At 45.2% G+C, this 27,941-nt stretch overlaps 1 protein-coding gene across 1 annotated transcript in view; it reads left to right on the top strand.

Moving 5' to 3' along the window:
- gabra3 (gamma-aminobutyric acid type A receptor subunit alpha3) overlaps nucleotides 1–27,239 on the top strand; it is a 120,026-nt gene extending 92,787 nt beyond the window's left edge. The window contains exons 6-15 of the mRNA XM_064349549.1: nucleotides 529–611; nucleotides 2,638–2,925; nucleotides 11,744–11,755; nucleotides 12,825–12,857; nucleotides 13,113–13,221; nucleotides 13,263–13,379; nucleotides 13,469–13,700; nucleotides 14,715–14,774; nucleotides 20,921–22,264; nucleotides 22,364–27,239. Of these exons, the coding sequence (XP_064205619.1) occupies nucleotides 529–611; nucleotides 2,638–2,925; nucleotides 11,744–11,755; nucleotides 12,825–12,857; nucleotides 13,113–13,221; nucleotides 13,263–13,379; nucleotides 13,469–13,700; nucleotides 14,715–14,774; nucleotides 20,921–21,232 (1,246 nt within the window). The 3' untranslated portion in view covers nucleotides 21,233–22,264; nucleotides 22,364–27,239. The remainder of the gene's footprint in view (nucleotides 1–528; nucleotides 612–2,637; nucleotides 2,926–11,743; nucleotides 11,756–12,824; nucleotides 12,858–13,112; nucleotides 13,222–13,262; nucleotides 13,380–13,468; nucleotides 13,701–14,714; nucleotides 14,775–20,920; nucleotides 22,265–22,363) is intronic.
- Nucleotides 27,240–27,941: the final 702 nt, after the last annotated feature.

The following is a 27,941-nucleotide window of genomic DNA, read 5'->3' as shown; positions in this document are numbered from 1 at the left end:
AGAGTCAGGGCTTAGACCAATCACAGGCTGCAGAGTCAGGGTCTAGACCAATCACAGGCTGCAGAGTCAGGGTCTAGACCAATCACAGGCAACAGAATCAAGGTGTAGACTTGCTCACTGCCAGGCCGCCATGGCTACATGGCTGTCCTGCTCGTGTTTTTCATGGAGCTGAATGTCAGTTTCATCTTAGACCCAAGGACCCTCTCAGGACAACATCCAATCAGAACAGGGCGAGCCTGTAAAAGCTCTCCAGGGCCCCAGAGTGATGGGGATACTGAGTGGAAACGCCATTATGAATTCTCACCTGAGTTGCTGAAAGCCTGATGGGGTTTGAGGGAGGTGAGCAGGGTAAATCGGGGGGAAATCAAGGTCACTTGTTGAAAGGGGTGAGTGGTGCAGAGTTTGGCTTAAACAGCAAAGCACAGCCACACTCAGCCATAATTTCACCTCTTATTCACCCTGCTGGAGTCCACTTTAATAAAGCTGCTTTTCTTCCCCCCCTTTTCTTTATTTTCCTTTCTTCTGCAGGCTAACGATCCACGCTGAATGCCCCATGCATTTGGAAGATTTCCCAATGGATGCTCATGCTTGTCCATTGAAGTTTGGAAGCTGTAAGTGTTGAATGCCTTCAGTTGCAGTATCTGCATGCATAATGCCGTGTGATCAGTAATAACTCACCACTGATCATAAGGGTTGGGTTGTCTGAGATACTCACCACTAATCATAAGGGTTGGGTTGTCTGAGATACTCTCCACTGATCATAAGTGTTGGGTTGTCTGAGATACTCACCACTGATCATAAGTGTTGGGTTGTCTGAGATACTCACCACTGATCATAAGTGTTGGGTTGTCTGTGATACTCACCACTGATCATAAAGGTTTGGTTGTCTGAGACACCACTGATCATAAGGGTTGGGTTGTCTCAGATACTCACCACTGATGATGAAGGCTGTTGCCACAAAGCTGGAAGAGCACCGTTCTTTAGAATGTCATTGTATGCTGTAGCATTAAGATTTTCCTTCACTGGAACTAAGCGGCCTAGCCCAAACCATGGAAAACAGCCCCAGAGCTTTAGTCGACAGTTGACTGTGGCAGCTTTTGCTGGGCAGAAATTTGACAAACTGGCTTATTGGAAAGGTGGCACCCTATGACAGTGCCATGTTGAACGTCACTGACCTCTGCAGTACTACTCATTCTACGGCCAGTGTTTGTCAAAGGAGATTGTGTGGCTTTATGCTTGATTGTATGCACCTGTTAGCAATTGGGTATGGCTGAAATAGCCAAAACCACTAATTAGAAGGGGTGTCCACATAATTTTGGAAATGTAGCGTAGCATCCATAATATTCAAATTTCAAACTGTTTTAGGATAAAAGAATACTCTCTGTAACCAGCTGCATTTAATTATATATTAGGTAGCATTAATGTTAATGCATCTCAGTCAGATTTAATTCATGGCCTTACAACAGAATAAAACAATAACTCTCTCTGGCCATTAAAATTGAATTGGCAAACTCCAGGCTGCCATCAAGAATTATATTTATATTTATATTTTTTCCATGATTCTCTCTGCTCATGGTTTTATTGAAATACAAGGTATTCCACCTGTTCATTTTCACATTACTTCTTGCCCCTTTCCTTAAAATACATATTTATTAATATAAATAAACTGCGTGCTTTCTCCAGCACACAGACACAGCCTGCACGATTATGTCCTACAGTAGTGGCCACTCTCTACTGCAGATCTGGAGCTTCTGTTTCTACAGTAGTGGCCATTCTCTACTGCAGATATCGAGCTTCTGTTTCTACAGTAGTAGCCATTCACTACTGCCTGTTCTTTAATACATATCATTAATATACTGCGTGCTTCTGCAGAGCCCCACGTTTTCTACAGTAGTGGCCACTCTCTACTGCAGATCTGGAGCTTCTGTTTCTACAGTAGTGGCCATTCTCTACTGCAGATATCGAGCTTCTGTTTCTACAGTAGTAGCCATTCACTACTGCAGATCTGGAGCTTCTGTTTCTACAGTAGTGGCCATTCTCTATTGCATATCTGGAGCTTCTGTTTCTACAGTAGTGGCCATTCTCTATTGCAGATATCAAGCTTCTGTTTCTACAGTAGTGGCCATTCACTACTGCAGATCTGGAGCTTCTGTTTCTACAGTAGTGGCCATTCTCTATTGCAGATCTGGAGCTTCTGTTTCTACAGTAGTGGCCATTCTCTATTGCAGATCTGGAGCTTCTGTTTCTACAGTAGTGGCCATTCTCTATTGCAGATCTGGAGCTTCTGTTTCTACAGTAGTGGCCATTCTCTATTGCATATCTGGAGCTTCTGTTTCTACAGTAGTGGCCATTCTCTATTGCAGATCTGGAGCTTCTGTTTCTACAGTAGTGGCCATTCTCTATTGTAGATCTGGAGCTTCTGTTTCTACAGTAGTGGCCATTCTCTACTGCAGATCTGGAACTTCTGTTTCTACAGTAGTGGCCATTCTCTATTGCATATCTGGAGCTTCTGTTTCTACAGTAGTGGCCATTCTCTATTGCAGATCTGGAGCTTCTGTTTCTACAGTAGTGGCCATTCACTACTGCAGATCTGGAGTGTTTAGTATCGCTAATCGCTGTGCATGTCTCCCTGTCTAGATGCCTACACTAACAATGAGGTGGTTTACCTTTGGACCAAAGGCCAGAACATGTCTGTCGCAGTAGCGGAGGACGGCTCCAGGCTCAACCAGTATGACCTGCTGGGGCATGTTACTGGCAAAGAGACTATCAGCTCCAGCACAGGTAACTGCTGCAGCCACACATCTGCTGTAAAGACTGTGTGTGTGTGTGCGTGTGTGTGTTCATGTATGTGTGTGTGTGTGTCTGTGTGTTCGTGTGTGTGTGTGTGTGTCTGTGCATTTGCGTGTGCATGTGTGTGTGTGTGGTGCCACTGACCAGCCCTTCTGCACTCTCAATTACAGACAGTACAGTAGGGAGATCATCTTTACTCAAATTAGGCAGTTCAGTAGAGATAATCTTTACTCAAATTGGGCAGTTCAGTAGAGATAATCTTTACTCAGATTACACATTATAGTAGAGATAATCTTTACTCAAATTACAGACAGTTCAGTAGAGATAATATTGTGCCAGACACTTTTATTTGATACTGTATTCTGTGTACATATTTGCTACAAACACTATTTATCTAAAACGGCTGCAACACTGACTACAGTTTTGCTTGAGGTGTCTTTTCTTTCTTTCTTTTTTTTGTCTTATTGTTTAGCTGTTGGGCTGCAGCTGGTGTGCTGTCTAACCTTGTGCCTTGTGGGCATAAAATCACAAACCATTTTATCTCTGTAGATATACATTGTTCAGGCTGGTTGCGCAACTACATAAACAGAACCGTGTTGTCCAAGAAACAAATTGACAAGACAAACAGTGGTGGCATGATTACCTTGAACTGCAGCCCGTCTCCGTGATGAACCTTGAAGTGACAGAACGACCCAACGTGAATTTGGTACGACGCGATAAGGGCGCTTTATACTGACTTAGGATGGAGGAGTTCCATCTTCCACCCGTCACTGCACCTACACCACTAAACAACAGTTACTCAGTGCTCTTTTCTGGCAGGTATTGAAGACTGTGAGTGTCTTCCTTTCTCTCTTGTTTAATCGTCCTGTCTTCTGTCTCGCTTTCCGTTAAATAAAAAGGCTCTTTGGAAAGGCGTGCATGTATTTGTCATTTCTCCTCCTGTCGTACGCATTAGGCATTCAGACAATCACTGCTCAGCACTTTTAAGGCCATAAATGAAATCGGTGAAGTTGCTGTATAAAAACTCCGCAGTTTTATGGCAGCTGTGTTTTATCTTATCTGATCATGAAGCAGTTTGGAAGTGCGGTGAACAGAAGTGTCTGCTTCATCTGTGCGAGGTTCGTTTTCCCACTCATGCCTTTTTAATGGTGGAAGACGTCTATTTCTCAAACCGTCATATCCAAAGGGAACCGAGCAATCTATCGACCTCCACTCAAACAGATTCCACTCTCTGAAGCATCGCTCTGCTATTTATGTCAATTGTTTCTGCAGTGTTTAACATGAGCATGCACATCGGTGTGTTAACACGTAAATAATAATGCTTATTGAATATGTTTCAACTGTGTGTCTGGATTGAACATGAGCTTTATTAATACTTCATACCCTCTTCCTCTCTCTTCTCCTCTGTTGAGAATCTAGTTGACCCTACTTTCCCCAAGGAGAATGCTACTTGTGATTCAGCACTACTTCCACCTGAAAAGGAAGATTGGCTACTTTGTGATTCAGACGTACCTGCCCTCCCTCGACTGTGTTTGGTCAGTTGCCCTTTCTGCCACCATCCCCCTGCCCCCACCGTTTAGGTGAGTCTGAGCATCTGACCCCCCATCCCCCTGCCCCCCCTCCTTAAGGATGAGTCTGAGCATCTGACCCCCCATCCCCCCGCCCCCCCTCCTTAAGGATGAGTCCGAGCATCTGACCCCCCATCCCCCCGCCCCCCCTCCTTAAGGGTGAGTCTGAGCATCTGACCCCCCAACCCCCGCCCCCCTCCTTAAGGATGAGTCTGAGCATCTGACCCCCCATCCCCCGCCCCCCTCCTTAAGGATGAGTCTGAGCATCTGCTCTAACCCTGACGTGACTGAGCTACTGCTAACCCCCCCGACCCGCCAGCCCCCACCCCGGGAGAATGTAGCACACTGATGCACAGCAGCAGGGCGGGTATCCTTTCAGTCACATGGCTGTGTGTTTCTGTGTGTATGTTTCTATGTGTTTCTGTGTGTTGTGTGTTTCTGTGTGTGTGTTTCTGTGTGTATGTTTCTATGTGTTTCTCTGTGTTGTGTGTTTCTGTGTGTGTGTTTCTGTGTGTTTCTGCGTGTTGTGTGTTTCTGCGTGTTTCTGCGTGTTTCTGTGTGTTGTGTGTTTCTGTGTGTTGTGTGTTTCTGCGTGTTTCTGTGTGTTGTGTGTTTCTGTGTGTTTCTGCATGTTTCTGTATGTTGTGTGTTTCTGCATGTTTCTGTATGTTGTGTGTTTCTGTGTGTGTGTTTCTGTATGTTGTGTGTTTCTGTGTGTTTCTGCGTGTTTCTGTATGTTGTGTGTTTGCTGAGGTGGAGGGCTGGGGGTGGAGGAGCAAACGCAGTAAGGCTGGGTTCTGTGAGTTTTTTTCACAGGAAAGCAGCTCGCCGGTGGTTTACGGCTGTCTGTCCCCGGACAGTGATGAATTTGAGTCGAGGCCTGTGCTTGGATCACTGGGTTCACCTGTAATTATCTCGCCCAGTGAAAACCGCTTAATTAATTTCAGATTAGCTGGAGCAAAGTTGGAGCAAAATTAAGTTGGAGAATTGAGGCTGTGTTTCTCCAGGGGCAAAGACATAAATTGGTGCCGTGCGTGGCGTCTCTGGCTCGGGACAGAGACAGAGCGCTGGAGAAGGTTCTGGAGATTCTTGTTCATTCAGTGTTAAACATCTGAGGCAAAGCCACAGACCTTCAGCCCTCCTGTGTCAGGTGCAGGGGATCCTACAGCACCTCTGTGGTTTCTCCTCTCATCCAGATGGAATCCAGCCAAACCGCCAACATGAGCAGAGCTCTGCCAATATTATTCGAAATCATGGCGGAAGAAATATTCCCTTGCAGCATAACATGATTTTAAATTTCAGGAAGAGAACAAATCTTTTGTCTGTAACTCCAACGCGAGGCTTAATTGAAACAGCGCTGCATATGTGTTCAGTAACATTCCTCTATTGCTGATTAGACTGAAGGTTCTGCTACCAGATTAATGTATCTGCCTACATGTTCCATTGCCAATCGCTCAGTAATGTCTCCCCACCAATCGCGTGGCTCAGTAATGTCTCTTCACCAATCGCGTGGCTCAGTAATGTCTCCCCACCAATCGCGTGGCTCAGTAATGTCTCTTCACCAATCGCGTGGCTCAGTAATGTCTCCCCACCAATCGTGTGGCTCAGTAATGTCTCCTCAGTTGACCGTTAGCAAAATATCTACGTCCTGCCATCCTTAGAGACTGTTGCTATGCTAAGAAGATGGAGTGTTTTAGTGTTTTATCCCCAACAGTTGGTTTTGTAAGTTTGTCTAAATGGAATAACAAAACCTACAAAACCTTTAACCACCTACAAATTTTCATAAACTTTGTAGGATTTAAGGCATTGTTGCACCGACCTCCTCATGCTCGACCCAAAAATATATGGGAATTGAACATCATAAACATATATAGGAACTGTCTGTATATCATTTGAAAGTGCAGTTACTGTTTATATGCCACTGAAGCACGCACATGCTTCAGATGCTTAATTTACATGCCAGATTTATGGATGTTGATATAATTTTTCCAACATAATTTTGCTTGTGGCTCTCCGCAGGTGTATGTGAATATGACTGACTGCTGGACGGGGTGTGAGCAAGTGATTTAAACTCACACTAACAAAGCTTGTCTCCGTCTCCTTTTCGCACAAGCAGCTAAACTAGAATGCTGTCACTGAGGGGATTTAGGGCTATCTGGGAAATAAAGAGTGGGCCTCGTCTTTATCAGATTCTGCTCTTACTGCCTTGGCTGGCCCTGTTTATGTTCTCCCCTCCCCTGTGGGGTACATATCTTACCTGTGGGGCAGATATCTCCCCTGTGGGGTATATATCTTACCCGTGGGGCAGATATCTCCCCAGTGGGGTATATATCTCTCCTGTGGGGTATATATCTCCCCTGGGGGGTATAAATCTCCCCTGTGGGGTATATATTTACCCTGTGGGGCATAAATCTCCCCTGTGCACCATCTGTAGAGCAGGTGGCCCTGTGTCATAGAGGGCATCAGGAACTCTATCAGACTGGAGGACTGGGGCTTCTCAGCACCGCTGTACGATGTTGCCATGGGCACCAGCTGACATCTCCACGTCTACAGCTACAAGGGCTATTTACTGCTGAAGTGTGTCCTTAAACCTGCAGAACCTGCCCCCACATCCCCAGTGCTGCATGAGTACCCTCCCCCACATCCCCAGTGCTGAATGAGAACCCTCCCCCACATCCCCAGTGCTGAAGGGGTACAGGAGCTCTTTACTCTTTTATGTGCAGGAAGTCTGGATGCATTCTGAACTACATCACTCTGATGAATGGAGTAGAAACCACTGTTTCTGCAGTACAGCCTCTGGGATCTGAGAGATTTGTGAATGGGGCTTGTTCGAAACTTTAAACTGAACCCGGGATACAAAAATGTATAATTTAATTTATAAAGTATTAAACACACATATGCTGTATAGTATAGTATAGTATAGCATTGCATAGTATAGTATGATATAGTGTAGTATGGTACATTATTTTCCATAAATGCAGTGCTTAGGAAAGGCTGAAGTGTGGGCAGAAACAGAACGTGTCTCTGGCCACTGGCAGTAGGAGGGCGGGGTGGAACAGGATGCAGGGTGTAACAGCTCCTGCATGGAGGAGGGGTGGAACAGGATGCAGGGTGTAATGGCTCCTGTGTGGAGGAGTGGTGGAACAGGATGCAGGGTGTAATGGCTCCTGCGTGGAAGAGGGGTGGAACAGGATGCAGGGTGTAACGGCTCCAGCGTGGATGAGGGGTGGAACAGGATGCAGGGTATAACGGCTCCAGCGTGGAGGAGGGGTGGAACAGGATGCAGGGTGTAACGGCTTCAGCGTGGAGGAGGGGTGGAACAGGATGCAGGGTGTAACGCTCAGTGTGGAGAGGGGTGGAACAGGATGCAGGGTTGTAACGGCTCAGGTGGAGGAGGGTGGAACAGGATGCAGGGTGTAACGGCTCCAGCGTGGAGGAGGGTGGAACAGGATGCAGGGTGTAACGGCTCCAGCGTGGAGGAGGGTGGAACAGGATGCAGGGTGTAACGGCTCCAGCGTGGAGGAGGGGTGGAACAGGATGCAGGGTGTAACGGCTCCAGCGTGGAGGAGGGGTGGAACAGGATGCAGGGTGTAACGGCTCCAGCGTGGAGGAGGGGTGGAACAGGATGCAGGGTGTAACGGCTCCAGCGTGGAGGAGGGGTGGAACAGGATGCAGGGTGTAACGGCTCCAGCGGGGGTGGGAGGGGGCGTGAGGGGTGGAACAAGATGCAGGGTGTAACGGCTCCAGCGTGGAGGAGGGGTGGAACAGGATGCAGGGTGTAACGGCTCCAGCGTGGAGGAGGGTGGAACAGGATGCAGGGTGTAACGGCTCCAGCGTGGAGGAGGGGTGGAACAGGATGCAGGGTGTAACGGCTCCAGCGTGGAGGAGGGTGGAAAGGATTGCAGGTGTACGCTCCAGGAGGAGGCTGGAACAGATGCAGGTGTAGGCTCCAGCGGGAGGAGTGACGTGCAGGTGTAACGGTCCAGCGTGGAACAGCAGCTTGTGCGCTCAGCAGCTCGCCACCTGTGCTGGGGCCCAGATTTCTCTGGCAGGCCGTGGATCATCCTGTGTGTAATAACCTAATGTTTCCTGTGGATCATCCTGTGTGTAATAACCTGATGTTTCCTGTGGATCATCCTGTGTGTAATAACCTGATGTTTCCTGTGGATCATCCTGTGTGTAATAACCTGATGTTTCCTGTGGATCATCCTGTGTGTAATAACCTGATGTTTCCTGTGGATCATCCTGTGTGTAATAACCTGATGTTTCCTGTGGATCATCCTGTGTGTAATAACCTGATGTTTCCTGTGGATCATCCTGTGTGTAATAACCTGATGTTTCCTGTGGATCACCTGTGGTAATAACCTGATGTTTCCTGTGGATCATCCTGTGTGTAATAACCTGATGTTTCCTGTGGATCATCCTGTGTGTAATAACCTGATGTTTCCTGTGGATCATCCTGTGTGTAATAACCTGATGTTTCCTGTGTGTAATAACCTGATGTTTCCTGTGGATCATCCTGTGTGTAATAACCTGATGTTTCCTGTGGATCATCCTGTGTGTAATAACCTGATGTTTCCTGTGGATCATCCTGTGTGTAATAACCTGATGTTTCCTGTGGATCATCCTGTGTGTAATAACCTGATGTTTCCTGTGGATCATCCTGTGTGTAATAACCTGATGTTTCCTGTGGGTCATCCTGTGTGTAATAACCTGATGTTTCCTGTGTGTAATAACCTGATGTTTCCTGTGGATCATCCTGTGTGTAATAACCTGATGTTTCCTGTGGATCATCCTGTGTGTAATAACCTGATGTTTCCTGTGGATCATCCTGTGTGTAATAACCTGATGTTTCCTGTGGATCATCCTGTGTGTAATAACCTGATGTTTCCTGTGGATCATCCTGTGTGTAATAACCTGATGTTTCCTGTGGGTCATCCTGTGTGTAATAACCTGATGTTTCCTGTTGTGTAATAACCTGATGTTTCCTGTGGATCATCCTGTGTGTAATAACCTGATGTTTCCTGTGTGTAATAACCTGATGTTTCCTGTGGATCATCCTGTGTGTAATAACCTGATGTTTCCTGTGGATCATCCTGTGTGTAATAACCTGATGTTTCCTGTGGATCATGCTGTGTGTAATAATTTCACCCACCCAAGTGTAGGACGAGATGCTTTGAGCTGACACATTACACTATGGATGAATCTGTCTTGATACAATGCATTTAAGGATAACACTCAAGAGTTAATATTCTCTTTTTTTCCAGGTGCACATGAAGGTGTATGCTAAGTGTAATGAAGAGCATCACCATCGCGTCGCATTGTAATGAACATTATGTAAATTGATAATGATAAAGGCACTTTTAATTCTCTCTCAGCTGCTCATTTTCCCCAGAATTCAGCTTAGAGTAGAGACCGGCCTCATAAAAGCAACCCATTGCAAGTATTCAGTTCAGTACTGACTCAGAGAATTTTTATTTTTATTCGCAAGTAACCTAATCAATTATATTATTTCTCCTGTGAAGACATTTACAAGACAAACCAGTTTTACGTGTACCAGTGTATTTGTGGCAGTGAGTCTGATAAATGCACCTCTCTAGTTGTAAAATGGCCGTTTTTATTTTCCTTTACCACTGCAGCAGCTGAGAGCAGGCCATGTGGAATGGCTGCTTATATCGCTGGATGGCCTAATCTTTATTCGTATTTCCCAAGAAACCAGGAGCAAAGGCAGGTGCAGTCACCTGTGACCGATCGTTCACAGGCGCTTATCTCTCAGTCCTGTCATGGAAATCCTGGTTTCCAGTCACACACTGCAGGGATAGGCGGGAGATCCTGGTTGCCAGTCACACACTGCAGGGATAGGCAGGAGATCCTGGTTGCCAGTCACACACTGCAGGGATAGGCAGGAGATCCTGGTTGCCAGTCACACACTGCAGGGATAGGCAGGAGATCCTGGTTGCCAGTCACACACTGCAGGGATAGGCGGGAGATCCTGGTTGCCAGTCACACACTGCAGGGATAGGCGGGAGATCCTGGTTGCCAGTCACACACTGCAGGGATAGGTGGGAGATCCTGGTTGCCAGTCACACATTGCAGGGATAGGCGGGAGATCCCCTGTTTTAAAATGAGCAGATTAGCGCAGCATGGGATGGTCACATTTTTCAATTACCCCTCAGTCCTGGAGTCGCTCTTTCACTTAGTCTGGACTTCCTTTGAGAGTCGTGGCTCAGGTCTGTGTGTGTTTTCCCCCTAAAGCTCTTTAATCTGACCCCATTATCACAGCCTGCTGTCAATCTGAAGGAAAGACGAAGGTACAGTCTGTGTGCACTGTCCGAGTCATCAGAGGTTTCAGTCTGTGTGCACTTTCCGAGTCATCAGAGGTTTCAGTCTGTGTGTACTGTCCCAGTCATCAGAGGTTTCAGTCTGTGTGCACTGTCCCAGTCATCAGAGGTTTCAGTCTGTGTGCACTGTCCCAGTCATCAGAGGTTTCAGTCTGTGTGCACTGTCCCAGTCATTTACATTACATTACATTACAGGCATTTAGCAGACGCTCTTATCCAGAGCGATTTCACAACTGTATCATCAAGGCATTTTACATTGTATCACAGTTTACAGTCTGGTTATGCTGAAGCAATCAGGTTAGTCTTGTCAGGAGTACAACAGCTGTGTCCTTACCCGGATCATCGAATCACTTTCTTACAAGCCCAGTTCCTTACCCATGTGCATCATCTGTCTGTCCAGGTTAAATGGAAATTAATTAGCATATCACACAGCTAGACACAAACTAGGGTGGTGTACAAACAGAAAACTATAACTACACCTTACTGTAGCCAAAACCTCAGTCATCAGAGGTTTCAGTCTGTGTGCACTGTCCCAGTCATCAGAGGTTTCAGTCTGTGTGCACTGTCCCAGTCATCAGAGGTTTCAGTCTGTGTGCACTGTCCATGTGTTCAGAGGTTTCAGGCTGTATGACGGTTCAGTGACTTGCTCCTTATTTTTGTCCTTTTTAAAAGCCCTTCTTTCATGTTCAGTATAAAGTCTGTGCTCAAAATCCCAGAGGCCTTCACTTCAAGTCTTTTCTCTGTCAAAACATACTTTCTAACTGTATTTCTTCCTTAACTTAAATTAATTTATTTGTATTTCTTTTATCTAATTTAATTAAAACCACTTTTTTACACAAATGTGTAAGTCCTCTAAGGTTTTGGCTACAGTAAGGTGTAGTTATAGTTTTCTGTTTGTACACCACCCTAGTTTGTGTCTAGCTGTGTGATATGCTAATTAATTTCCATTTTAACTCTTGGCCAGAGGCTTGCTAACAGGCCAAAGGGACAGAACAGCTTCACTCCTCTGTGTACAAGTTATTTGCTTTTCAATATTCATGTCAGCGAAACTGGAAGGTACGGGAGAGGATATTGCTTTTTAAAAGAGGAAGCCACCTGCCACCAACTAAATATCCGCAGGCTTTATACATCATTGTTAATTCTTAATATAATTTTGGGAAAGAGACACAGGACCTAGTTTTAGTATTCACACCACATCTCTCTTCCTCTGGACTTCATTCAGTACATTGCCTTGTTTTATTGATGAAAAATATTAGTTTTTTAAATTCTCAATTTGTTTTCAGAAGCTGAAGTGTCAAGTCAGCATGCTAACTTTAAATAACTGCTTTCTTTAAATAACTTACCTGAGTAAGATGTTGCAAGTTGATTACATTTACTGCTGACTAATGGACTTCTGACACTTCACAAGGTCACGTGACAGCTGTCTGTATTAACTCCATTTTAGACAGAAAGAGATTTGATTACTTCAGTACTACAATGCATCTGGCAAAAGAAAAAAGAGAATTACTCTGGCTTTTTATAAACTATTGAACTATTCAAAGTCAATCAGAAGATTATTCATTCCTGATTTATATGCTGATTTCATGGTGATTGATGTAAGATATAATTATTCATTAATTTGCAAATTCAAGGTGAGCGGAAGGGAATTATCATATGAATTCCTGACAGATCGATGCGCAGATCAGTATTAACCTCCTGCCATTCATTTGAACCAGTGATCTGAAACGTGCTAGTCAGAATATGTGTGTACGTGTGTGTGTGTGTGTGCACGTGTGAGAATAAATTGCACGCACATGCACACACACACACACACCCGCACACACGCACACACACATACACGCACATGCACACACAGTTAACAGTGTTCTGAATCAGAGAGCCCAGCTGCGTTTGTGTGTTTGTGATGTAAATGTCTCAGGTCTGATGGCAGGAGGCATGTCTCATTCCTCCACACACACACACACACATCTCCTGGATATTTGTGTCTGTTCTTTTCCTCTTGTTTGTGTATTGGAGTGTTTAGTGTGTTTGTGCTGACCCCCCCTCCTCGTGCTCACCCTCTTCCCACCGTGCTCACCCCCCCTCTCCACCGTCCTGGCCCCCTCTCCCCCCCCTCTCCCTACAGGAGTCACCACCGTGCTGACCCCCTCTGCCCACCGTGCTGACCCCCTCTGCCCACCGTGCTGACCCCCCTCCCCACCGTGCTGACCCCTCTGCCCCCCTCTGCTCCTCACCGTGCTGACCTCGCCACCGTGCTGACCCCTCCCACCTGTCTCTCTCTCTCCCTGCTGACCCCTCTGCCCACTGTGCTGACCCCTCTCCCTGTGCCTGCTCTCCCCTCATCCACCGTGCTGACCCCCTCTGCCCACCGTGCTGACCCCCTCTCCCCGTGTCTCTGTCTCTCTCCCTACAGGGGTCACCACCGTGCTGACCCCCTCTGCCTGTGTCTCTGTCTCTCTCCCTACAGGGGTCACCACCGTGCTGACCCCCTCTGCCCACCGTGCTGACCCCCTCTGCCCACCGTGCTGACCCCTCTCCCCGTGTCTCTGTCTCTCTCCTACAGGGTCACCACCGTGCTGACCCCTCTGCCCACCATGCTGACCCCCTCCCTGCTCTGTCTCTCTCCCTCAGGTCACCACCGTGCTGACCCCCTCCCCACCGTGCTGACCCCCTCCCCACCGTGCTGACCCCCTCTCCCCGTGTCTCTGTCTCTCTCCTACAGGGGTCACCACCGTGCTGACCCCCCTCCCCACCGTGCTGACCCCCTCTCCCCGTGTCTCTGTCTCTCCCTACAGGGGTCACCACCGTGCTCACCATGACCACCCTGAGCATCAGCGCCCGGAACTCCCTCCCCAAGGTGGCGTACGCCACCGCCATGGACTGGTTCATGGCTGTCTGCTACGCCTTCGTCTTCTCCGCCCTCATCGAGTTCGCCACCGTCAACTACTTCACCAAACGCAGCTGGGCGTGGGACGGCAAGAGGGAGGGGCAGGTCGTAAGGGTGAGCAGCGCTGTCCCCGTCTCATCGTGTCACTTCCTGTCTGGGAAACGGCCGCCCCAGTGTGACTGGTCCCACCTGGCTTAGCACACATGGCTTGGGCTAAACTGACGATCATTAGGAATAATTGCCGAGCAGTCTGAGTGAGTCTCATTTCCTCTTCGCTCTTGCGGTAGACGTAGGATGGGCTTGTCCCAGATTTTTGGTGGCACGGCCTCCTATGACAGTAATGAAATGTTTATCAGATAAATCTTTTAGCATGTGTTTATGGTGAGAGAGTGAAGAACTGTTTTCTCCCAGATCAGGCTTCTGCATCTACAGTGAATCTATGGCCTCATTTCAGTTCAGCTTATATATTTTTTTTAATTGGCTTTTTTTTTTTTTTGCTAATCTTGATCATTTGCTCTCTTGACGTCCAGTGGTCATGACCTCTGAGTCCTCTAAGCTGTCAGGTTGAGGTGAGGAGATTCATTTGTTTCTCTGAAGGTTCAGGAGACGTTGTACCTGTGAAATACTGCGAGGAATTCCCATCTCAGTGTCCCGCAGGCCATGCTGTGTTATCTGCTAAGAACCACTTCGTGTACTGACAGTTCAACAGAATAAAACCTTCAGCTTGAGCGGGAACTGCGTAAAACAAGAGAAAATGCAGTAAAGGCTGAGAAAAAAAATAAACCAAAAATGTAGACAGAATGCAGGAGAAGAGTGTAGTATCTGTGAGACAGCTGGGCTGCCCTTTTAAAAGAGGGTCCTGATGTTTATGAGCAGCGCTGTGCGATACGTTGGAAGGGACACTCACTGCAGCACACCCTCCACACACAATCCCCTGCACACACACACACACACACACACGCACACACACACACCCCCACACACACACACACACACACACACACAGAGTGTTCTGCAGTACGGTTTCCCTGTGCCTGCAAAGCGGGGAAGGGGAAGAGGAGAGTGTTGAGGAGCTCTGTCGCTGCGCGATGCGCGGCTTGGTTTCAGCGCTGTGTTTGTCCCCGCCAGCCCTCGTGTGGAATGCAGCAGAGTGGCACAGCGGAGGGGAGCGCCCCCTACTGGACACAGGTCTGTCCCATATATGTGTCACTGTGGTGTGGGTGCAAGGCCTGGCTCATTGTGGTAGTGGTCTGGTGAATGGCTTCCATTGTTTCTGACTGATGAGAGTCTCTCCTTTTCCCTGTAGCTGTGTCCAAACACCCGACTGCTCCCTTCCCTGTGTGTGCTTCATTGAGATACTCCAAAAACCTCCGAGAGGGGAATACTTTGGGAATTGGGTCGTTCAAAACTCTGAAGTGTTCGTAACTCCTGAAAGAGGAGAAGAAAAACACCAATTTCACCATTAATTCTTTATTTGAATGGTACCTTTGTCACTCTAGTCATACTCTTGTTTTGTAGCTATAAATGTTACTAACCAATATCCAAGAAGGACTATGAAGAACATGTTTTTTCCAACCTAGGCTTTCCAAATGGTAGGCTACATCTCCTTATCACTGAGCTCCAATCATTGGCCCAAATGGTAGCCTACATCTCCTTATCACTGAGCTCCAATCATTGGCCCAAATGGTAGCCTACATCTCCTTATCACTGAGCTCCAATCATTGGTCGAAATGGTAGCCTACATCTCCTTATCAATGAGCTCCTATCACTGGCATTTTCTGTTTGAGTTTGTTCTGGTCCTGTTTAATGTCAGCGTTATTCAGGCCCAGGGATCAGCCCCGCCCCGGTACCGCTCAGTGCGGATCGTAATCCCGCGGGTCACTCCTGGGTCTGAGCCCTGTTTGGTGGCCCAGTCAGCCTGTATCTCTGTGGTTCTGCTCATCCAGTCATTCATAGTGGAGGTACTTTAGGCTGTTCCCGTCCCATAGAGCGGTAATTACAGAGAATGTTGATAAGGAGTCATTATGGATAGTGTGAGGCTTCTGAAAACCCCAGCAGGCAGTATCTGATAGCACAGGACTGCTAGCTGCCTGTATGCATCGCTCTAATATGTCCACCACTGCCTCTGTGCATCGCTCTAATATGGCCGCCACTGCCTCTGTGCATCGCTCTAATATGGCCGCCACTGCCTCTGTGCATCGCTCTAATATGGCCGCCACTGCCTCTGTGCATCGCTCTAACATGGCCACCACTGCCTGTATGCATCGCTCTAATATGGCCTCCACTGCCACTGTGCATCGCTCTAATATGGCCGCCACTGCCTCTGTGCATCGCTCTAATATGGCCGCCACTGCCTCTGTGCATCGCTCTAATATGGCCACCACTGCCTCTGTGCATCGCTCTAATATGGCCGCCACTGCCTCTGTGCATCGCTCTAATATGGCCACCACTGCCTCTGTGCATCGCTCTAATATGGCCACCACTGCCTCTGTGCATCGCTCTAATATGGCCGCCAGTGCCTAGTTTCGCAGAGGAAGGGGATTGGTCGGCTGTGTTGTTACACGGGTGACCAGCCGCATTTCTTATGTCATGTGGCAGGAGTGATCAGTGTGGCTGGGTGTTTGACACAGAAGTCACGTGTGTCACAGATTCCATGTTTTTTGCCTTTTTTCTCTTTTAGTTGCCATTTCTGTGATCTCCCACATTTTTCCTGCTTTCTGTAATTTTTCGACAGTTTTGGATGGTAGGTGTCAACCTTAAGTGCCCAGTCATTTCCATGACAACCACCCAGCCTTAGTAATCACTGCTGAAATTCTGACATAACTACATGTAAATAAGGGGGTGAAAGGTGGATGCAGACTGGGGTGCTGCTTTAGTGCTCTGCATTACTCCTCTTGCAAGGTGCACAGTGTAGTCCTGTATAATAGGTAAGGAGCTGGCCTCAAAGGTCACAGGTTCGTTTCCTAGGTAGGACACTGCCGTTGTACCCTTGAGTAAGCCTTGCTTCAGTATATATCCAGCTGTATAAATGGCTGCAGTGTAAATGCTGTGTAAAAAGTTGTGTAAGTCGCTCTGGATAAGAGCGTCTGCTAAATGCTGTAATGTAATGTAATGTGCAGAGAGAGAGAGAGATTACAGTACAGCACAGAATGGAGAGGATCAGCAGATTCAGTGCTGAGTGATGTGGCTGAACTGGAGGAGACGAGCCAATGGGCTGCAGGGCTGTAGGGTGACTGGGGGGGGGGGGGTGAATGAGGGGGGGGCCGGCAGAGCGAGAGCCCAAACAATGCAAAGAGGGGAAAAGCAGCAGCCATCAGCCAACAAAGGCTTGATGATTATGAAGAGGAGGGAGGAGAAGAGTAAAGTGCTGAAGGAGCGCTCCCCCCCCGCAGAGAGTGAGCCGCCCCGCGGAACATTCCGGCGCCCGTTATCAGTGCTCGCCTCGCCCTTATCAGGGAGACGTTTCACCGCACCGAACCGAAGCAGCCCGCGGTCACCAGGACGGGCTGGGGTTTCAGCGCAGAGTGCTTCTCTGAGCACAGAGTGCTTCTCTGAGCACTGGGTTTCAGCACAGAGTGCTTCTCTGAGCACAGAGTCCTTATCTGAGCACTGGGTTTCAGCACAGAGTGCTTCTCTGAGCACTGGGTTTCAGCACAGAGTGCTTCTCTGAGCACAGAGTGCTTCTCTGAGCACTGGGTTTCAGCACAGAGTGCTTCTCTGAGCACAGAGTGCTTCTCTGAGCACAGAGTCCTTATCTGAGCACTGGGTTTCAGCACAGAGTGCATCTCTGAGCACAGAGTCCTTATCTGAGCACTGGGTTTCAGCACAGAGTGCTTCTCTGAGCACTGGGTTTCAGCACAGAGTGCTTCTCTGAGCACAGAGTGCTTCTCTGAGCACTGGGTTTCAGCACAGAGTGCTTCTCTGAGCACAGAGTCCTTCTCTGAGCACTGGGTTTCAGCACAGAGTGCTTCTCTTAGCACTGGGTTTCAGCACAGAGTGCTTCTCTGAGCACAGAGTGCTTCTCTGAGCACTGGGTTTCAGCACAGAGTGCTTCTCTGAGCACTGGGTTTCAGCACAGAGTGCTTCTCTTAGCACAGGGTTTTAGCACAGAGTGCTTCTCTGAGCACTGGGGTTTTAGCTCAGAGTAAATGCACCTTATCCTCCCGGTGTGGTGCAGCTAACTGCACACCTCAGTGTGGATTTGCCCCATAGCTGCCTCCTCACAGGTTGGCCTGCGCCTGGATTGGTGCTCTAAATCAGACTGACAGGCTTAAGTCTGCAGTTGACCTCACTGGACCTGCCTTCCCTTCTGATTGGACTGTTCATTGTGATGTCACCGCTGCTGCCCAAACCCCAGAACATAAACTCGGAATCACTAGTGGAATAGATTTAGTGAGCTGTCGCTTCACATTCCCCTGGGGAAAATGAGCCTGCAGTGTGGGGCAGCAGGTATCCTGAGATGGGCCAGGAGCTGATTTTATTTTATTTTATTTTATTTAACTAGCCATCAGATAATCACTAATGGCCTGATAGCAATAATTACATATTGGATTGGAGTTTAAATGTATTTTTGCAGTCCTATTATATTGTTTCTTATTTTTTCTGTAGATAGCAAACAATAAAAATGACAAATCAGCACTTTAGAGATGTGATATGTTTGCTGGTACTGGCTTAGTGCAATTCCCACATGCAGCTCGCAGAACATGGTGTGTCAGCAGCAGTGACAACTGGTGATCGGCAAAAAATGAAAAAAAGTTTATTATGACAACAAGTGGGACGGTTGTTGAGGTGATTAAATAGGTATTGTTTTAAAATAAGTGGGTTGGACACATGCCAGTTAGATGCTAATTCCTTTGTTTAAATTAATTATAAGTTTGTATGTATTGGAGGACCATGCGCTGGAGTTGAATTCTTCACTTCTGGGTCGGCTGCTGGTCACTTTGCTTCAGGCTGACCAGGTGTCCTCTGTCCCCTGGACATTTCTTCTTTACGGGCCCAAAAATATCCATCCGGACAGGACTTTTATTCCTAAAATGTACGGCTTTGCTCGTTCCTTACACTTTATCTGAACAAACAGCCATATAACCCCCACCCGTCTTCTTCTTCTGCAATCAAATACATGGTAACACTATTTGATTGGTTGTTGGGTTTGTTTGGTGTTGTGCTGCTTGTGATGTTGTTTCGTGGATTGGCATGTCCTGAAGAATTTCTCCAGCAAGGGAACTTGTTGGGGAAATTTGTTGTAGCAGTTGAGCTTCTCTACCCAATACAAAATGGAGCTGTGTGTTGTTTCTGTGGAGTGGAGTCTTTGAAAGGATCTGTTGTGATTTCTTGTGAATTCAGTGTTGCATGTTTAAACCGTGCCCGTGATCAATAGAGACTGCCCTTTAAATGTGATTGTATGAGTGCACAAATATGTGTGTTCATGTGCATGTGGGTGTGTGGTGTGTGGTGTGTGTGTGTGTGTGAGTGTGAAAGGGAGAGAGAGTGGGCAGGGTAGAGAGAGAGAGAGAAAGAGGAGCAGTTTATTGAGAGGCAGAGAGAGAGATAGAAAGAGAGAGTTTTGTTCTGTTATTACCCCCTCAGTGGTGTGTGTGTGTGTGTGTGTGTGTGCGTGCGTGCGTGCGTGCGTGCGTGTGTGAGTGTGTGTGTGTGTGCCAGGTGTTTTTTTTATGAATTAAAATGATATGTGTGGTAAGATGCAGCTTCATTTTAAAATCATTAGGATAGAATAGAATTTAATAGTCTGTAAATCTCAAAGCAGAGCTATTAAACTAGGGACTTTGAAGTAGATTGTGCTGGCACTTATATATGCATGGTAAAATATGTCTGAGCCCCTGGATGTTCTGTTTTGGGATGAATATGTCCACAGGACTTTCCTCTCTCTTCTGGAACCCCAGTGAAACAGAAAGTATTTCCCTCTGTTTCACAGAGAGATTAGTGAAATCAGTCTGATGAGCAGTGCAAAATACTGACACCCAATACATTGTCAGTGAAACTCATGCTCATGTACAAGAATGATCTTTATATCAAGAAAATAAAAAATAAAGTGAATCTAAGCAAATAGCTTTAAATTTTAATTCCCCTAATTTTAAAATGATAAATTGTTTAATGTGCAAAAAAATGGTTTTTCTGTGGGGTTGTTTAATTTCCTCTCTTATCTTTTTCATAGTTACTCTCAGCATCGTTATGGTATCCCCTGATGCTAATTAGCAGCACATGAATTATTATGTGTGCTGGTTTATTTATTGATTTTAATTATAATATGGTTTTAATTATCTTTTAATACTGTATTCTGCAAATAGAATATCGAGGTGCAGGTTTCCATCACAGTTTATATGTGCGTGCGTGCGTGCGTGCGTGTATCCAGTTTCAAATCAACAAGCACACAAGCAGTTGAGATCAGTTACATTTGTATTCAGCTGCTCTGGCTGATGAAATAATGATGTAAATAAATAATACAGTACCTCCTGTGACCCCCCAGAACCATGAGAACCCCTGTAATCATGTAAACAATAAATATTTAATAACATTTTACTGATTTCCCTAAACTTTACAGCAGTATCTAATCAATGTACACGTGATTTTAAACATAGGCAATGATTGCATTTCTTTCACTTTAGAAATGTGATTCATTTGAGTCTAAAATAGACTCTTCAGTTCTGTCTGTGTACCTGTGATCCAGGCTCTCACTTCCCTCCAAACCGTGAGGAGAAGCTCTTTGCTCTTCAGCCTGTGAGAGGTTTGGGAACCGTCCCTTCAGTGAGGAGTCTGACGATGTTCCATTCAATTCAGTTCAATTTTATTTGTATAGCGTTTTTTTACAGATAACTGTCACCAAGACACTTTACAGAGTAGCAGGACCAGAAACAATAAAACTGCAAAAGAGCAAACAGAGCAAACACCAAGCCTGAACCCCCAAATAGCAGGTACATGAGAAAACTCCCAATGAGGAAAAACTTGACAGTTATGTTCAGTGAATCACAGTGTACCAGTGATGGAGTCTCTCTTAATTTGGACAAATTTCCTTATACATTATGATTAGAAATATATAATTACATTATAATTACATTATTGCAGGACAGTTTTTTTGTTTCTAGATGGAAGTGGTATTACGGATTAACTCTTTATTGGTGATTTTTGTCTCTCCAGAGAAACAGCTTCATAATTATCCAGCGTTAGTACGTACTTGTATTTCACCTGTATTTTTTTTTTTTTTACATATTTTAATTTTATATACGTTCTTGAAATCTTGGCTGGAAGCAACGTTGTTGTCTCAGCATGTGTGTACATGTATTATTTTTATTTGCCTTTACTTAAATTATTTTTTTCAGAGAAGAGAATCTACGTCACTTTCCAAAAAGGCCAACAATACGTTTAACATCGTCGGAACGACCTACGCCATCAACGTCGCCAAAGATCAGGGTCTGACCACCATCGCCAAGAGTGCCACCGCAGCCCCGGTGAAGTTCTCGCGCATGGAAGAGCAGTTCATTGAGGGGAAGAAGTCCTACAACCGCGTCAGCCGAGTGGACCAGATCTCCCGCATCATCTTCCCCGTGCTCTTCTTCATCTTCAACCTGGTCTACTGGGCCACCTACGTCAACAGGAAGCCCACCATCATGACATCAAACCCACAGAAGTGAACTCTGAAAACCACCCAGTCAATTCCATGTAAGATGCCACGTGTTGTCCATGAGTTGCTATTGTATTTGTTTAACTTCATTTTGATATTTGCCAGTCTCCATAGGTTTAGCTACAGATACTGTAGATATATCTATATAGATTTAGATGGTCATTTGTCATTTTGTTTTCTTTGTCCGGTTGTTGTCGGGTGTGTTTAGCTCCTTCCAGATTGCTCTGGTCACATGACTCTGAGAGACGCTGCTCAGCCATTGGCTGCCTGCCGCCATAGTCAGCTCTTTCAGACCTCGGTAGCCAATAGAAAGGGAAAGCTTCATTAACAGCCTTCAGTCTCTGCCGCTTACGGTGTTGAGTCTCCTGCGGACTCGTGCAGTATCACCAGGACCTGCTCGGGGCTCCAGCGGGGATACCCCATGCCATCTCTTGTTCAGCGACACTTATTGTTTTAGCAGCCTTAGTTCGCCTGGAGAGAAGGAGAGATTAAATGTGCCTTTCTTAGTCCCACATCAAAAGTAGTCTTTGGCACATGCTGTTTTCCTCGTGGCGAACCCTGCATGCCCCCCTCACATTCTAACCCTCACACACAGTGCAAGGCTGATATCACATCCTAACCCTCACATACAGTACAAGGCTGATATCACATCCTAACCCTCACACACAGTACAAGGCTGATATCACATCCTAACCCTCACACACAGTACAAGGCTGATGTCACATCCTAATCCTCACACACAGTACAAGGCTGATATCAGTGCTACTGGATACTGTCTATCACATCCTAACCCTCACACACAGTACAAGGCTGGTATCACACCCTAACCCTCACACACAGTACAAGGCTGATATCAGTGCTACTGGATACTGTCTATCACATCCTAACCCTCACACACAGTGCAAGGCTGGTATCACACCCTAACCCTCACACACAGTACAAGGCTGATATCAGTGCTACTGGATACTGTCTATCACATCCTAACCCTCACACACAGTGCAAGGCTGATATCACATCCTAAGCCTCACACACACAGTGCAAGGCTGATATCACCATAACCTCACACCGTACAAGCTGAATCACATCAACTCACAACAGTACAAGGCTGATATCACATCCTAACCCTCACACACAGTGCAAGGCTGATATCACATCCTAACCCTCACACACAGTACAAGGCTGATATCACATCCTAACCCTCACACACAGTACAAGGCTGATATCACATCCTAACCCTCACACACAGTACAAGGCTGATATCACATCCTAACCCTCACACACAGTACAAGGCTGATATCACATTCTAACCCTCGCACAAAATACAAGGCTGATATCAGTCCTGCTGGATATACTACACATGTCTTACATTCATGTGATGTGGTTTGTTTTTAATGAAATTGCCCAAGAACAGACTTTATTTATTTATTTACTTATTTATTTATTGATACCTGATTACCTATATACACTAAATCACCATGATCCTGCATTATTATTTCAATAATTATTATGGAAGAATATTATGATTTTGGTGCCTGTATTTTGTTTTACTCAGTGTTTTTGTTTTGTATTCGTAGACATTGGGCTCAACACCACTGAACTGGCTGAAGCATCTTTAGAGCGAATGCGTTGGCAGACCACTGTACACACATTTCTCATGGCTTATGTAAGTGCTGCACACACATGTTGCCAGCTGACTTGTTTTGAAATATGATGATACTGATCCATTTAGAAAAAGGCCACTGGGACAACGTCAGCTTTATAAATCAGATCAATGGCTGTGAGCATGTAGGGAAAGTTATATCTCAGCTTTCATTCAGAAAACATTCACACAATGTTTCCCTTTCTAAGGTCATGCTTATAGGACACCCATAGCCATATACTCCCATACCCACTCCTGAGTCCATGGGAGTAGAGTAGTCTTTGGGACAGTGAAAGAACGTTCTCTAGCTTCTTTATTTTTGCCCTTTTATTTTTGGAAGAGTGAAATGTGAAAGTTCATTATGCAGTGTGAATAATGTTCCTGTACCGAGCAGAGGTCACTGCAGGACAATCGTGCCGTTTGTATCTGTGGACGGCAGTGAAGGTCTGACTGTGCGTGGCTTTTTGTCTAGAGCTGCTCATCCTCGTTTCTGATTGGCTCACGCTCTGATGGCTGTCAGGCCTCAGAGGGTGGTGCTTGGCAAGGGACACTCATGTACAAAAGCGAAAATATATATATAAATGTAAGCTATATATTTTCATGATAGTCGTACATAGGATGCACATGTTTATAGATGATATACAATCTCCACACAATATATAATCTTTCTGATAATAATGAAGTAGGTAGTGGTAGATTGGTAGTAGGCAGTAGTCAGCGATATATGGACATTGTGTGAGAGCAAATGGCAAACACTATATTTACATGTGATTCTACACACGCATATATTGTGCATTTTGTAGATATTGTGAATTCAGTGCATTTGGAAAATAAATGGAAAATGTCATGTCCAGTGTGTCATCAACGCATTGATGGGTGATATTTCAGTTGTGTTCTCGGAGGTCACTGACCCTGATGTTGAATATTGACACTTGCGCAGCATGTATGGAGGGTTCCATTCGTCAAAATTAAGAAAAAAATTGGATTATGAATTATGCAGCAATCTTCTCTGGCCTGAATATGGCAGAGGTCATAGCTTCGTGCTTTGTGTGTGCTATTATACTGTATATTTCTGAATTATATATTTTCACATGCTTTTTTTTAAACACAAAGAAACTGTCTAGACTTCTACTGTGAAGGAACAGATGGCAAAGGCCCAGGTTCAATCTAACCACAACTGGCTCTGTTGTTTAAGGACACTTTTAAGTAGAAAAGGTAACATTTATTACCAGCAACATGTCCTGAACAGTGTCATATGTCCCTGACAGTGAGTGTGCATGTGTGTGCGTGTGCATGTGTGTGTGAGCCTATGCGCACGTGCGTGTATGTGTGTGGGTGTGGGTGTATAGTGTTTGTGTGTATAATGTTTGTATAGTGTGCCTGTGTGTGTGTGTGTGTGTATAGTGTTTGTATAGTGTGAGTGTGCAACAGTATCATATGTCCCTGACAGTGACTGTGCGTGTGCGTGTACAGGAGCCTATGCGCACGTGCATGTATGTGTGTGGGTGTGGGTGTATAGTGTGTGTGTGTAGTGTGTGTGTGTAGTGTTTGTATAGTGTGCCTGTGTGTGCATATATAGTGTTTGTATTGTGTGTGTGAGTGTAATGTTTGTATATTGTGTGTGTAGTGTTTATATAGTGTGTATAGTGTGTGTGCGTGTGTGCGTGTGTGCGTGTGTGCGTGTGTGTGTGTGTGTGTGTGTGCGCATACATGCGTGTGCCTTTGTATTTGTGTATTTGATTGTGTTCACTGGTACCATTCCCAGACACGTACCCACCTTGCCTACACAAGTGCAGAGTTGGAGTTGCTGCCCCATTCTACTTTTAGCTGAATTACAAGTGGCAGTTGGGATTTCAAGGGCATTGTATGTGGACCTATCTTTTAAACTGACATAGAAATAGTTCAGCAGCAGCAGTGACAAAAAAAAACCAAATCTGTCAAAGTGTTTGGTGTGTGTTGACAACTGGCTCATTGCAACATCAATCTTGCGCCTCTTGGTTACCTTGGTTACCCTGTCTGTTGAGCTGTGCTGTGGAGCATGGGGGTGTGGCTTTACACTGTGATGCGATGCAGAAGTGACAGTTTGAAACGGGCCTACGCGGACGGGACACAATCGCCAAGCGCGTTTTCAGGCCCACTGAAAAATAACAGGCGGTCCCAATGAGAGTGGATTTTTCTGGACATAAATTACCCCACAAACAGGGTGACCGCCTGGACTCCTCTCACCTCTATAAATAAACCAAGCTTCACACTCACGCAAAAAAAGACCAGCCTTCAGCTGAAATATAAGCATTAAGTTTCTTATGCTGCATATGAAGAGATACGATAGGAAATACAAACACGTTTGTTTTTCCTGCCCTGCATTTTAGTAAATGCCAAACGATTCGCTGTGTCACATGACCTTTGAGATAAGCAGAGGAAACATCCCCGGAGGACGCGGCATGATTGCGTGTGGTTTTATAGCCAATCAGATTACCCTTAAATGCTCCAGGGGCATTTATTAAGTAGCTGCTTTGTACTGAACATATGACAGATTGCATTTGCATATACTGAAACTGCCCAAATGTCGTGAAACCAAAACAGATTACTGATTATTATGGATTGTTTTCCCCTGAGGGGTGGGGGGTTGGGTTGTTTGTCTAATCCCGATACGCTCTTATTCAGGAGTAACCCGCTGGGCAGCGCTGCCCCGAGGTGTGTGGAGTACTCCGCTCCTGTGCTCAGGAATGCGTGTGTTACATTCATAAAAATGTGAAAGAATATTGGGCCAAAAACTGCGTACATACAGGTTTCCTGAGTTAAATATGCACAGTTTTATTTGTAACCCTTTAACTGCCAAGTGAAATGTGGGGCATACATATTTCATATTTCATGTGTTTCGTATCTAGGATATGTGTTTCATATGTAGGATATGTATGTCATATGTAGGATATGCATTTCATATGGAGAATTTATATTTCATATGTAGGATATGTATTTCATAATGCTTTCTAGCTAAGGCTACATAGAGTTACCATTCCTCCCAGAAACTCAATATTAGAAAACACTGAACCCTTCTTTGCCCCAATCTGTCTGTATACTACATGGTACAACATGACTGTAGCTCATGTAAAGTTGGCTGTTGACATAGAAAGTAATTGGCTCCTAATTGTTATAATATGGGTAAATTATCAACCAATAATTTACTAATAAGAAATTAAAGAAAGATTGTTATCTTCAGCAAACAAAAGCGCTGATCCAATATCTGAGGTACATGAGCAGAAAATAAGATATTTAAGAAATATGAAGCCAGCCTTTCTTCTAAAAATACATTTTCTCTGTTATGCAAATCTTGTTCAATCCATTTCCATACTTTGGCTCTGAAGCTTTATGGTCATTTAGAAAACAAAATGTCAAAGGTAACCATACTGAGCTTTAGATAAATCCAAGGGTGTGTCCATTATTATCCAAAGTCGATATTATCTGACCTTAAATATTTACTTGAGTACATGCAAAAGTGTTGTCTTTAGGAAATGCTCAGAAAAGTCCAAATGCCTCTCCAGTCTCCGTAGGTATTCCAGTGGAGTGCGTGTGATGTGTTACTGCCCCCTCTGCCATTCCCAGAACCTAACTGAAAAGAAAATGGGCTTTTGGTTGCAAAGGAGCGCACAAGCTACTTAGCACAACTACCTAATTACATGCACATATAAAACAAAATTACCAGTATTTTTTATTCCTCCAGCCCCCGCCCCCCCCCCCAAACACACACACACACACACACAGTTATGGACAGGAGGAAAGTGCATTAAGATAGCTTGATTTGAGGAATTGCACACAGTTTTTAATTCTCTTTCATTTTTTTAAATCTCAAGTTACACTGTGTAAGTTTGGTTATTTGTTCTACATTTTCTATATAATACAATATAATATAATGCAACTGACTCAAGAGCTAGTAAACACAGTTAAATGTTTCACCACAGCAATCCACTTTCTAAATCTGCAGACTTTCATATTTAACAAAGACTGCCTACAGGAGCATCGACATTCCCACACTGTACCACATCCTTAATATTGGAATTAAGTGTTGGAATTTAGAGTGTGAAAACTGATCTATTGCCAGCATATCTGAGATTATTTGATTGTTGTGTTTTTATGACAATTAATCCCTGGGGTGTCGTTTTTGTAATAAGCACTTTGTATTGCTGTGTACAACTGTAATGTTATAAGGTGATACACTGTCCGAAATCCAGTTTCTCTTGCTGAGCTCCTTCAGTGAAGTGTACTCTCGTTCTGTTGAAGGGTTGGTTTGTGCGGGTAATCGCAGTATGAAATGTTCTTTTCCGTCCCATGTGTCCACGTTTTGCGATTCTTTCTGTTAAATAAAGATGCAGTACTTTCATCCAGCGCCTGAGTGCTTATTGGATGACTTCACCCTCACCCTCTGATATTTCCCATTTTCACTGGACAAACCTGATCAAACATCACGCAAAACTATTAACACAATTTTAGCATATGGTACAGTAAGTATTTCCTGTGCGGGCAACATATGTGTTAAATGTACGGTAGCCTATGGTTAAAAAAACAAGAAACATTAAAATAAGATTGCGTGAAATTGATTCAGTGTTTAACAGGATTTCCGTACCTTTTTGTGTGAACTGTAATGTAGGAATGGTTGCTTCATTATCCTCCATTTCCTGAGCTCCTTTATGTTTTCTCGCCTGGGCGGGAGTTTAATGGAGTCTCATGCAGACGGCTATGGCTTCTCCTGGAGGGGCCATCTTGGGATTTCTCTTGCTTTGTTATTTTAAAAACGTGCAGAGGCCGTACGGCTCTATTGTGTGCTCAGCCTGATGGGATTGGTTAGTTTCTGGAGGGGTGGAGATGTTTAATCATCCATATTAACTGGCTCGATAAACCCTGTCCTGATTCACTGTAACATAAGCGCTTAGATTTCTGACACAAAATGGCTGTTATATATAAATAGGTAAATAATCCTGGATACTTTGTTAGTAAGGTGGTAGGAAAATCCATTTCCTCTGGGAAATTTTTATTCCCATATTTGAATAACTTCTTTTTATCTTTCTTTCTGTAATCTACCAAG

Source organism: Anguilla rostrata, chromosome 9 (assembly GCF_018555375.3).
Source record: "Anguilla rostrata isolate EN2019 chromosome 9, ASM1855537v3, whole genome shotgun sequence".
NCBI classification, from domain to species: Eukaryota; Metazoa; Chordata; class Actinopteri; order Anguilliformes; family Anguillidae; genus Anguilla; species Anguilla rostrata.
This window is presented reverse-complemented; position numbering and strand designations above follow the sequence as displayed.